This window comes from Chionomys nivalis, chromosome 19 (genome assembly GCF_950005125.1).
Source record: "Chionomys nivalis chromosome 19, mChiNiv1.1, whole genome shotgun sequence".
NCBI lineage: Eukaryota > Metazoa > Chordata > Mammalia > Rodentia > Cricetidae > Chionomys > Chionomys nivalis.
In genome coordinates, this window is record NC_080104.1 from 52,466,138 (window position 1) to 52,479,197 (window position 13,060).

At 35.6% G+C, this 13,060-nt stretch overlaps 1 protein-coding gene across 1 annotated transcript in view; it reads left to right on the forward strand.

Annotated features, from left to right (window-relative positions):
- Positions 1-13,060, forward strand: part of Pcdh15 (protocadherin related 15) — a 1,187,935-nt gene that overhangs the window by 825,145 nt on the left and 349,730 nt on the right. The window contains exon 8 of the mRNA XM_057794363.1: positions 6,730-6,885. Coding sequence (XP_057650346.1) covers positions 6,730-6,885 — 156 coding nt within the window. The remainder of the gene's footprint in view (positions 1-6,729; positions 6,886-13,060) is intronic.

Consider the following 13,060-nt stretch of genomic DNA (forward strand, 5'->3'; position numbering starts at 1 on the left):
AATACAGATGCACATATATTAAATTTTAATTAATTTAGAATATATCCCTTTCTAAACTGTAAATACTGATAAAGCACACACTATTACAAAGGAGGTAGTTATCGTGAATGAAAGTCAAACTATGCTTTCCTGTTAAACATGGAGTATTTTCAGAAATATAATTCTTGAGGTTGTTGCCAAATAATTTGGTTCACTCATATTATGAATATAATGAGCCATAATAAACAATATGAATGCTTTTTACAGCCAGACAGACCTGATAATCATGTTTGAGTCTAGAAACAACTGCCAAGCTCCATGCTGCGGACATTGGCTTTGCATTCATTCAAAGCATTAAAGAAAGAAAAGCTGCTACAGACAGGTTTTAGAGGACACAAGTCTCCTGTATTTTAGGCATACCATAATACTTCCCTAAGATTTGAAAAATCAGTATTTTGGCCAATAAAGCAGAAAAATGACATCAAATAAACACAAGTAGATACTGGTGAGTATTAACAATAATGAATATTAAGATCATGATAAATGTTTCTAGAATACTGTTGTATTTCCAGAAGCCGATCTGGTCCTGGTCCAGTGGTTTTGTGTATCTGCTCCTGTATTTCTTGGTCTGGGCCCCTGTGATGCTGTCTGTCTTTCTCTGTGCATCCTTTACCCTCTTCCCCACAGACCAGCTTCTTCTCTGCCTTTGTATTCTTTATTGCCACGTGTTATTCTAGCTTTTGATGTCCACGCCTCCCAGCTCCACAGTCACAGTTTTCCTTGCCTTCCTTGTATATTTAAATATACACATTTGTGAATTTTAGTGTGATATTTCAATACATGTATACAATTTCTAACGTCAAATCCAAGTAAGAAGCACACACACACACACACACACACACACACACACCAACTCATAGGAAGAACAATGTTTAACTTGTGGTTCTGAACACCAGCCTCTGTTGCCAGCCCCCACCCACTGCCACTACCCTTCTTTTCAATTGGTATTCACTATCATCAATTCCAACCTACTATATCTAGGACATTCATATCTGAGCGAGCACCAGTACGTCTCTTCACCTATCTAACTTGATTTCCATCACCATGAAGTCCTTTAAGGACTTGAGTTTTGCTGTGTGATAGAGTGTCATTTCCTTCCATGTCTAAGGAAAGTTTCTGTTGTGCCTATGTCCACACTTTCTCTATCCACTGCTCTGTAATAGACACCTAGATTAAATCTACTGTCTGAATTCTGAGTGTAACTCCACAGCACGCATAGACACATGGGCTTTTCTTTGATATGTTGAGGCCATCTTTCCTCTGATAAATATCCAGAAGGGGAATAGCTGTGCCTTGTGCTAGATCCAGGCTCCCAAAAGCACCACGCTTTTCCCACACTGTCTGTGATGTATTTGCCTCCCCAGCAAAGGCGTGTGAGCAGTACCTCTTCAACTCTCAGTAGCACTCGCTACCTTTCCTATTCTTCATTCTAGCTGAGGGAAGCTTCAGTGAGGCTTTGATTTGCATTTCCATGATAACTAAACTAATGGAATTTAACACTTTTTCCAAAACTTTTTTTTGGTCGTTTAAACTTTCTTCTGAGATGTGTCTATTCATAATTTTTGCATATTTCTGGTTGAGTTTTTTGGACTTTTGTCATATTGAATCTTTTGAATTCTTCATATATCCTGATATTAACATTTTGGGGTAACTACTTGGCAATTTCTCCTATTCTATTAATAAATGCAACCTATACTGCCCTGTTGGTTTTCTCCTTTGCTATATCAAATCTTCTTGCTTGATGTATTCTATACCCACTTGTAAGACTTTGCTTTTGTTTCCTCTGCTTTGGGGAATATTATGAAAAGAAGTCACCATGCCAATGCCTTCAAGGTCAATGTCAAGCCTCTTTCATTTTAGCAGTTAGCTTTAGAAACTGGGCCTTCAGACCTTTGATTCGTTTGGAGTATTTTTATAAAGTTGAGGGAAATAGTCCAAGTTTCTCTCTTCTGTAATGAATACCCAGTTCATAAGTTGACTGTATTTATTGATTTTTTTTCAAATTGTTGATATGAAGACCAACTAAACAGTCATTTGTCTGAATGAACTATAACACCAAAGAGAGATAAGGCCATGCCAAATGTGCTTCTTCTTATACTTGCTTTTTAAGCTGCTAATAATGGAAATATTTTCTTGAGATAGAAGTCTTAGTCAAGTCGTGTGCCCTCTGCTCGCTGAGGTAATGCATGATTCTATCTCGGTAGAACCACAGTTATGTAGAGCACAAAGCAAATTTAAATGTAAATAAAAAAATATCTCAAAATTCAAAGTTTTATAATAGGCTAATTATTTTAATAAACATTTTATAGGAAAATATAAAAATTACCAAATTCCAAATATTTGAATTTGATTAGAAAACATTTGTTAAGAGGTTGAATGAATATGAGCTCTTTGTCTGTTTTCAAACATTGATTTGCTAATCTTTTTTTCTCTATTTTCCTTTGTGTTCAGTTTAGTTTTTGCTTCTTAAACAGGAGAAACTATAAAATCACAAGTCAGAAATAAAAATCAAGTATATATATTAAGACATTCAAGAATCTTTGAAAGACCGAAATATTGTATCATAAGACCAGTCAGTATTCCCTAATCACTATAAAGAATGAAATGATCACTGTTGCTACATAATCAACAGATTACTAAGAGACATCTGGATCTGTTCCAGTCATACAATATGGATCTCAAAACTCGTTACAAGTATTGGAAGCTCTTGGTGAGAGACAGTGATGACCAAAGAGAGCCCAGTATGTTCTGTGTTCCGAACTTCAGTGATGACCTGAGAACCCAATGCCTCCTGTTTTCTGAACTTCAGAGTTGCGCCACGGTTTTATCTATTCTGCCCAGGGCACTCTTCACTTTTAATCAATATAGAATTTGGCATATAGCATACTATTAAAAACTATGAAATATCTATAAATTTTATGTTTTTTCAAATTGGCATTTTATTTCTTAAGTAACTCCTATAATGTATCATTATTTATTAAATTCAGTTTTTGAAGTAGACAATATTAGGCAGTCATTTCCTCTATTTCTTCATTTGCAAATTAATTTCAGGGCTGAACAATACAGCCCAGTGGTAGACTGCTTGCCTACAATGTGTGTGGCCTTAAGTCCAGGCCTCAGGCCTAAGAAATGTGAAATATATATTTCTAAAACACATTTTATTATTTCCCTTTTTTATGTAAAGCACCAATAATTCTTCATTCTGCTGAGGTAATAAGTAAATTCACAGGGAGAGGTAAGGGGACACGACAAACCCATTCATTCTGAAAAATAAGATCAAGTTTTACAGGTTCGCAAAAAAAATATTTTCATTTAAGCAATGAAACTTCAAACCATTAATCTTCAAGTAATAGTTTCTAAAAATAGTAACTTCTTTTTATACCACAGAGGAGGGTTACAATCCACAGTGCTGGCATCAGTGACTTCTTTTGTGCATGTTATATAAAATGGCTAATTTCCCGTCTTCTTTCATTACAAAATTCTACACACTCTGCAGTGGTTCTTCTTTATGTCATCCTCTCAATACTACTTTCCATAGATAAACTTCATAAATTGGGTGATTCATATCATTCTTGCTACACAGGTGTGCGAAAACACAGACATACAGGTATGGTTTTGGAATACTCCATAATGGTTTCATTTGGAATTTCGGGTGTATAAGGATGTGATTATTTTAAATATACATCCAACACAGTTTATATGCAGCATGTTTGTTTCACGAATAGAGCAAGTAAAGAGAATTCAGTATGGAAGAAAGATTATCAAAGAATTCCTATGGCTGACTTTTGCCAGTAGCTGTGAAAGCTGAGCCAAAATTTCCCTAACCCTTCTGTAAGCATTACAGGTTCCCTAACTCTCCAACACTGCCACAAGCAGTACAGTGTCCCTAAACTCTGATTAATCAACTCAGTGTGACTATACTTGATGTATTTATGACTTTTCTGTACAGGAGAATAGAATTTATTTCAATGCAAAATTACACTGTGCCTTAAATATTAGCCGTAGGGAACTCTTCACTTCAGCGTAATCCACAGTGGTTGGAATTTATTGCCTACTAAGTTCATCCATGCCACTAAGCATTGCATGGGGAGTTGAAGTTGAGAATGACAGCAATTCCAGGTGACTTGTTTATATCTAATTTACGGGTAATCAGCTGGACTGAGGGAGGTGCTTCTCATATACTGCATTTAAATCCCTTTGAAAACCTGTGACCTTTCTGTCCCAGAGCTACTGTCCCATGTAAAACTGCAAGTGAAGGTAGGTGGTTTCATATGTCTCTCTTGAAATATTTAGAAGAAGAATAACGTCAGACAAATAGAACTTACCTGATTGTCCTCCAACAATTTGCCACGAATAACAGTGGGCATACTTACTCTAGTATTTTTATTTTTACAATTAAAATGAACAGACTCTTCTCTGCTAGCCCATTAAAGCAACTGTTTAAAGCTGGAAGTAAAGACACAGGGGTTCTTTAAGTTCTTTCTGAGATTCTTCCTCTTTGACTCAGTCCTTTAAAACTGGCCTTTTGCTGAAGTTTGAAGGTGTTCAGCGTGAGTTTGCTGGTAGGCTTCTCTGTTGCATTTGATGATGCTTTATTAAGAAGCCCTCTTATAAAACTCTTTTAGACTGGCAACCTTTTTGTCATTTCTTACTTCTGAAAGTTGCCAAATTTTCTCAAAATGCACTTGCTCTATTCCCTGCTCACCTATAAAATAGAATCTACTATCTCAAATTCTTATGATTCTGCTATTAATAATTATTATAGGGTTTACATTAGTGTTCCAACCTCTGCTTTTGGCATGTAAGAGTAGCTATCATTCTTTCATCGCTGTGTGCTCATATTAATGTCTGTAGTCACTTATAGTATTTAGGTGATTTTTGCTTATACAAATTTGGGGACTTACATGTGTTACTGCAAAACTGCAATATCATTTATGGTAAATGATTGAGATTATTTTATTCTTAGTCATGGTGCTCATTATTTGCACCTGTGATTTTTGTGTCACTCGGACATTCTCCAAACATGACTTCACTGTTCACGTTGATGCCAGAGTGACATCACAATACAGAATGGTGTCACTGCTAATTTTAAGGAGGCTGCCATTTACCAGTTCTGTTCTCCTTGTCTTTGTTTTCATTAAAGACCCTTCTAATCAAATAATATTTTGCTGCGGTTTAAACATATTTGCTACAGCATTCTTCTCGTCTCCATGTGTGGCATGTAGTTATTCACATGGCGCTTTCCTCAGTCCCAGGCATCATTAACTTGTCAATCAGTTTAAGTAGCTTGTCATATAATCCAAAATTATTACTTTATATTGTATAGATTTCATTTACTTTATTTTTGTGGATGGATTCAGCATATTATTTTTGATCAGCACAGATGTGCTCATATTATAAAGTAAATGTAGTTTTCTGATTTGTGCACAATGGTGATCTACTTAGGAAATTGTCAGACATGGGGCACATGGTCAAGAGTGGGGAGGAGGATGGCCAGTGAAACCAGCCCTACAGACGGACAGAAAAAGATGTTACAGGGATCCATGGCACAGGCAAATGGATGAATAATAAATTGTTCATTATGGACTTCTAAAACATAACAAAAGATAACGTTAAATGTACCATAAATATAGAATAAAAGCTTAAGGTGTTAGGAATTCATTGTTTAGTGACTGGAAGATAGTTTATATCTGATAACTGTTCATAATAAGTTCCCAGTTATGGGTGAACATTTATGACAACTGTAGTACCATCCCCTTAACATTATTGGAATGCCACGGTCAGGGTTAAGCAGGTAAGCACTAGAGATGTAGTAAACTTCCCTTGGTCATTCAGACAGTATCTCTGGAGACAGGGTGAGAAATGAGGTGGTTTAGCTCTGACAGCCTTTATTCATCTGTCCCAGGCACAGGTCAGCTGTTAGGTGAAGGGTATAACTAGGATAATATAATAGTACCCCATGATTGGAGGGGGCTTACAGTCTCATCAAGGGTCACAGATTGAAACAATCATATAAAACACAAAATACACAAAGTTGGGAATGAGAAGTACAGTAAACAAAAAATTAATAGTAGAAGTTGGAAAGATGAGGCATGGTGGAGACAGGGTATTTAAGATGAGAGAGCTCCCTAAGGATTATTCTGACAAAATAGAGGACAAAGTCGATGAGCCTGATGCGATAGAAAGTGATGCATATAGAAGAGATGAAGCATAGACAACATATATGTGTTTACATGTGCACTTTCAGTTTGGTTGGTTTGTGAGTTGTTCTTTCTCATATTAATTTTATCAATATTTTCCCCATAATGAATAAATGAACAAACTGTTATAATATCTCTCATACCTCAGAAGTTTATTGATATTTTGTTAGAAAAAATAAAGTTAATGCTATTACTTTTTCAGACTCTATAAAGAAAATAAATTTTGGCTAGCAAATCTCAGTATTGATCTTTGGTTATATTCATCAGCAAAATTCTATGATCATAATAATACTTGAAACCTTATATGCTTAGATATGAAATTAAACAATGGAATAATCTCAATTATCTTCTCTTTTAAACCAGGGCAACACTGTTTTTTTCCCAAGTCTGTCATAGTGCAAAGAGAAAAAGTAATTTAATTGGTCATGTGTTTTCAGTGCTCACACCCTGACCAAAACTGTGTTTAAAAAAGTGTAATTTCTTCCTGCAGCCACCAATGAACATACACTCCATCGTGGTGCAAGTCCAGTGTGTCAACAAGAAGGTTGGCACAGTTATCTATCACGAAGTACGCATTGTGGTGCGGGACAGGAATGACAACTCACCCACATTCAAGCACGAAAGCTACTATGCCACAGTGAATGAGGTCTGTGCCCTTGTGTTGATGTATGTGTTAGCTTATGATATAAAACTATGTGATTCCATTATAATAATGACCAACATGTCCTAGAAGTAATAAGAGTGTACTATAAGAACTAAAACTTATAAAAATGCATTCTAGTAGCTTATAATAGCATTCCAGAAATTCATGTTGCCATAGAAAAATGAAAATGACTATTTTTTATTATAAAATATATTGAAAAGAGATCTTGAGAAAATTCAAGGCATGCTACTGACATTTATGTTTATTGAAAAGCATTGGGCAAAATGTCTTCAGGCTTATGAAATGATCTCACTAGACATCAGAAGAAATTATTTTTGTGAAACTATTTACAGTTATTGACTAATGTTTATTTTAATTATTATTATTGTTGTTGTTGTTGTTTTAAGATATTCTCACTCCATAGACCAGACATCTATCTCCTTCTGGCTTCAAACTCTAAACTCATGGCAATTCTTCTGCCTCACCTTCTCTATCATCACATTACAAGAGTGAGTCCAGTAGAGGCCTCTTACATTTTAAAGTACATTTCTATGACACCCATCAACTTCAAACTGAATCCACAATCATATTCTTTTTATTTTGTTTTATTTATTTATTTATTTAGGTTTTTTGCAAGACAGGGTTTCTCTGTAGTTTTGGAGCCTGCCCTGGAATTAGCTCTTATAGACCAGGCTAGCCTTGAACTCACAGAGATCGCCTCTGCCTCCCAAATGCTAGGATTAAAGGCAATGTACCACCACTTCCCGGTCCTGTGGTAGCCACAGATTCTCAATACTTCCCATGCCTCTGCCTCAAAGTTCATTTTAAATGTTCTCTGATTCAATATCTGAAGTACAACATTTGAATTAGAGTTTGCTCTCTTTGATTGCTGACTTGGCTGATAGAAACTGATAGGCAAATTATCTTAGGCAAAGCGCAGCTTATGCAAAAATCTGTTTTTAGTTCACATTCGTTTTCTTCCTGCTTCCTTTAGTGTTCGTGTTTTCTTACTGAAATTTAAAATGCTCTTAATTCAATGTTTAGAGCATTCTGTGTTTCCTGATTCTTCCTGTCTCTCCCGCGATCCTTTCGCGGTCTTGCTGCAGAAAACTTCTCCGATACGGTTCCTTTCACGTCACTCTGCTGCTCAGAGACTGCGTCATTTCACATTGCATTAGGGCAAAGCCAGCTTCTTTAATGGACCTTCAAGGCCTGCATAGTCTCATCATTTGTCCGTGCTCTTCTCATCCCATGTTTTGGCTAATGGTGCCTCACCTTGTTCAAATGATTTCTCGTGTCCCACAGGCATCTCAACAGCCAGGCTTATGTTCTGTCCAATGAGTTCTTTCTCCTTTATCATCAGAATTAGCTCAGGATCTGGTTTCCTGAAACCATGTTCTCCTAGAGGATTCATATTTACAGAGCATTGATTTATTTGGACCCTAAACTCACACAGCACCTGGATAACTGAGTGATGTAAAGTAGGGACATCGGACATTTTGCCCATTGTTTTGAACAACCCAGTTTCTTCTGCAAAGTTGTTCAGTGTTTTGTGTGTGACTGGCAGCTGAGATAAGCCGGATCCACTGAATCTGTGTTTGGTTGTGTAGACTGTGCACTTGATGATCACACCCACTCCCCCTGATTTTTCAAATGCTAACTGTGATTCATATTTATGTTTTTTAAAATCAAGGCTTTGTTTATACTTGTCTAAAATATCAAGTGAAAAATTCTGCCATTTTATCTTTTATTTATCTGTGATGAAAGTCACTATTCTAAGGAGGCAAAATTTGCTTTTATAAATATAAGTGTATGTGTGAATATGTGCATATGTTTGTGTTTATACATATATTATACATGTATATATGTAGGTATATATATGTGTGTATGGTATATGTGTATATTTGTGTATATACATATGAACGCAAAATGTCATCTACCATGTTACCTCTAAACGTAAAAGAATTTATTTGGCTCTGCCCAAGATTATAAATATGTAAGATATTTCTCTGACTATTTTCTCATTTAGTACAAGGTTGACATACTAAAAATCTGGATTTAAAAGTCATTCAGGGTTTAAGAAATTGTTGATGTGATCTTATTTGACACTGCAAAAATGTGCAAGACACTAATAAAATAACAATCACAGATTTATAAAGGAGACTTTCCAAGCTCAGATAGTCCTTTTCCCTCCTAAGATCAAAATATTGAGTCCTGAGCAGTATCTACAGTGACAGAAAATGACTCAGAAACATTAGAGTTTACTTCCAAACCCAAACCCTTCTTTGGTCTTTGCTTCACTACTGACTAATAGGCCATCAGGTAGACTGGGGTAAGCATATTTTTGTATATCTGAACCAGAAATAAATATTAAGGCTTATACTTAGTGTACTGTTAGATGTAATTTTGATCACAATCAGTACATTTACAAATATTTTGAATTCTAGGTGCTAATAATCTTTGGAAGCATGTTTTTCTAGTAGTTTGTCAAAACTACCAAAATCACTAATATTTTATTTAAATTCCAACTAATGATTATGACAAATGGTATAACCTCCTACTTGAAAGCAAAACATAAGACAGTAGAAGGATTTTTCATCCCTTTAGGTAACTGGCAACTCAACAAACCATAGACAGTTATATCATTAAGTAGTTATATTGGCTGATTTGAAAACTAAATTGAAGCATAAAATTGTACTTCATTCTTAGGCTAATTCAGAATATAAACTTTATCAACAATAATGTCTTTAAAAGTACATATATCTATACCCTAAATTTCTTTATGTACCTTCTGCCTCCTAAAACATATTTACATATATCTCACCCCCAAAATTCCTTTTGAAATAAGAGACAGAAAAATACAAGTAAATACATAAAAATTCATGCAACATATTAGCAATTTTTTTTAAAAAATGTAAATATTACACTGTACTAAGATGCATTGTTGCAAACAAGATTATAAAAGCCAGGGGGACAGAATGTCTGCTATGAGATTATTGCATCTGTTAGAAATCTTACGGAGGCTATACCCGTGGAATCTCAACAATATGAATGTCTAAACAATACTGGACCAAAGATAGTATCAACTGACATGCTGACACAGACAGGGGAAATCTCACTGGCGTCCAACCCTAGACAAAGAACTACAGGCAACTAAAAAATACTGTGAAGGAGAGATAATACTCGTTCCCATGGATAAGACCCTACCTGGTTATTCAATACCAGGTGGTCAGCTCTGAAATCATACGCATGCAAGTTACATTATGTGGACCGAGAAGATCATATTTATATACTTAGGGTATGACAACAAGTAAAGAAGAGGCCAGAGGCCTTGAATTTGAGAGCTGGTGGTGGATCAAGATTTGGGGGGGGGGGTCATTGGAAGGGTTGGAAGGAGGACAGGAAAAAAATTATGTAATTAAATTTTATTTCAAAACAAAAATAAAAATCACCAAAATTATTCTAAAATCAATACAAGTTCACTGAGATGAGAAAATAAAGAACTCATATGTGGAAGTCAGAGATATAATGATGACAAATCAAAGTAGTCACTTAATGTTCCTAAGTATATGAAATAAATTGGACAGTCTCTGAAAGAACAATCTTTACACTTTTGCACAATCTATTGCAGCTGGGGAATAAAATCTGTGATTAGTAAATAATGACAATACACATTTCACACTCAGTGACCAGAAAGTCTCTCTTACCCCTGCAAAAGCAGGAGAGTCTGGACTCACAACTGTCTCTATTACAAGTCAGAAGTTTAGAGATCTTAAGTTCTATGCTCAAGCTAAAAGCAGATCCTTCTGTCTAGCATAACTGACTCCTGAAGCAACAACTTGTTTTACAGGGAAACGCTGAAAACAAATTCAGTGACAGGGATGTTATAAAATATGTGCCCATGAAAATAACTTCTTAGCCTACATCATAGTATCCACTGCTCACAACATGTTGTCACGATACTGGTAAACCCCCAACATCGTGATCAGAAACGTGGAATGAAGAGTTAAGGTGTGAGGCTTACAGAGAGTGGAGTCATAGAAACGAAAGTAAAATTCCTTTTCCTGCTTACAAATATATAGATAGTTTCCTGTGCAGTTGAAATACAGCATGTAAAAGTGCAAGGGCATTGCACTTTTCCCTCACCAAAGTAGTTTAATGCCCACTTCAGAATGTTTCTGTGCTATTGCCTTGGCATATTCACTTCCTGTGCAGTGTGTGTCTTAAGGATGGTAACTAATCACCTTTATAACTATCCATCCATACAAAATAAAAGAATTTCCTGTTTTTAATGAGATATGGTAGTAAGTAAAAATAAGAATATAGACATGTGAACAATTCTAAATATTGACTGAATAAATCATGTTCATGAATATGTATATATGTAATTTCCATTTGAATATATATGAAATAGTTAAACACTATACTTACAAGCCTGTAAAAGATTGACAGCCACTGACAAGTATTTTTAAAGCCTTCATTGCCTAGAAAATAAATGAAATAAATTATGTATATATATTCTTCATATCATTTATTATTTATATCACATGAACAAATAATCACTCTTAGGCAAGAAAAAAGTAAAACAGACTAGCATATCAAAACACACACAATTAAGTTGGTAAATTTGTACCAACATCTATCAATAACTACTTTAATGTAAGTAGACAACATGAACAGCTCAACAGACATATTTTCAGCTTATGTTTAAATATAAAACCAGATATATATGCTTGAAAGGAAATAAAATAAAAATCAGGATTATTAAAACAAATAAATAAAAAGAGATGGAAGAAGACATGCCATATAAACAGCCATGGTGGGCTGTAGAGATGGCTCAGTGATTAAAAGCACTGGCTACTCTTCCAGAGAATGCAGAGTAGATTCTCAGCATCTACGTGGCAGCTCACAGCTGTCTATAACTCCAGTTCTAGAAGATACGATGCCCTACTCTGGCTTCCAGAGGTACGGAAAACACATGGTGCACAGATATAGATGCCGTAAACACCCATAAACGATACATAAAATAAAATAGCATTTTATTTTTTAAATTTTTTATTGACTTTATTGAACTATACATTTTTCTCTGCTCTCCTCTTTTCCTCTCCCCTCCCCTTCTCCCTCTCCCATGGTCCCCATGTTCCCAATTTACTCAGGAAATCTTGTCTTTTATAGTCACACACAAAATCTATTATAAATGTCCTAAAATCAGATGAAACTGAGAAAAGAATTGCAGATGAATATGCAAAACTATTCACAATGGCAAATATTCAATTGACTTCCAAACTACAAAATAAATTTGCATTTATACCTATACACATAATAACTTCTTGATAAAATATAGTAGCTGGCAGAATGAAATCAGAAATAGAAAAATATATAATCATAGAAAAAAATTAAAACTCTGAGGTAACTGGAATGAAAGGCTCCTCCAAAATACCCTGAGCAGGCACAAGGAAATTTACAGGTGTCATTTACTATTAAAGTCAACCGGAGGGACTCTCCTAGGTTACTCTGGTACCCAGCCCAACCATGTACCCTTAAATGTTTTTGCAGTCATTGGACCACAAAACCTTCAGAATGTTAAGACATAAAATTGTATCACATGCTTTCCACAATGGAATAAAACTAGTAATCAAAATTAAACCTTAGAAAATAGAAGATATACCAGGCGGTGGTGGCGCACACCTTTAATCCCAGCACTTGGGAGGCAGAGGCAGGCGGATCTCTGTGAGTTTGAGACTAGCCTTGTCTACAAGAGCTAGTTCCAGGATTCCAGGACAGGCTCCAAAACCACAGAGAAACCCTGTCTCGAAAAAACAAAAAAAAAGAAAAAAAAGAGAAAAAAAAAAAGAAAATAGAAGATAAATAAAATATATAGACCTTTGAAGGAGGGTTCCTTTGCCTTTGCTTGCCTGGTGTGGAACGGAGACAGAACTTTGAATTAAACCATCCCACATGGAGTCCCTGCATCTTTACAGATCCCAAAGGTTTCCCCATCTCTACTGACTAATCAACAATTATCCGGGGGAACAGCCTGTGAGCATGAAGCTGGTAATGGCTTGCAGGCAGTGTCACCCTAAAGACACAGAAGGACGAGATGGAAAGAGAAAACAGCTTCAAAATGTTAGGAAAGGCTGTGCTGTGCAGAAAAGAGCAAGTATAGACACATGGGGTT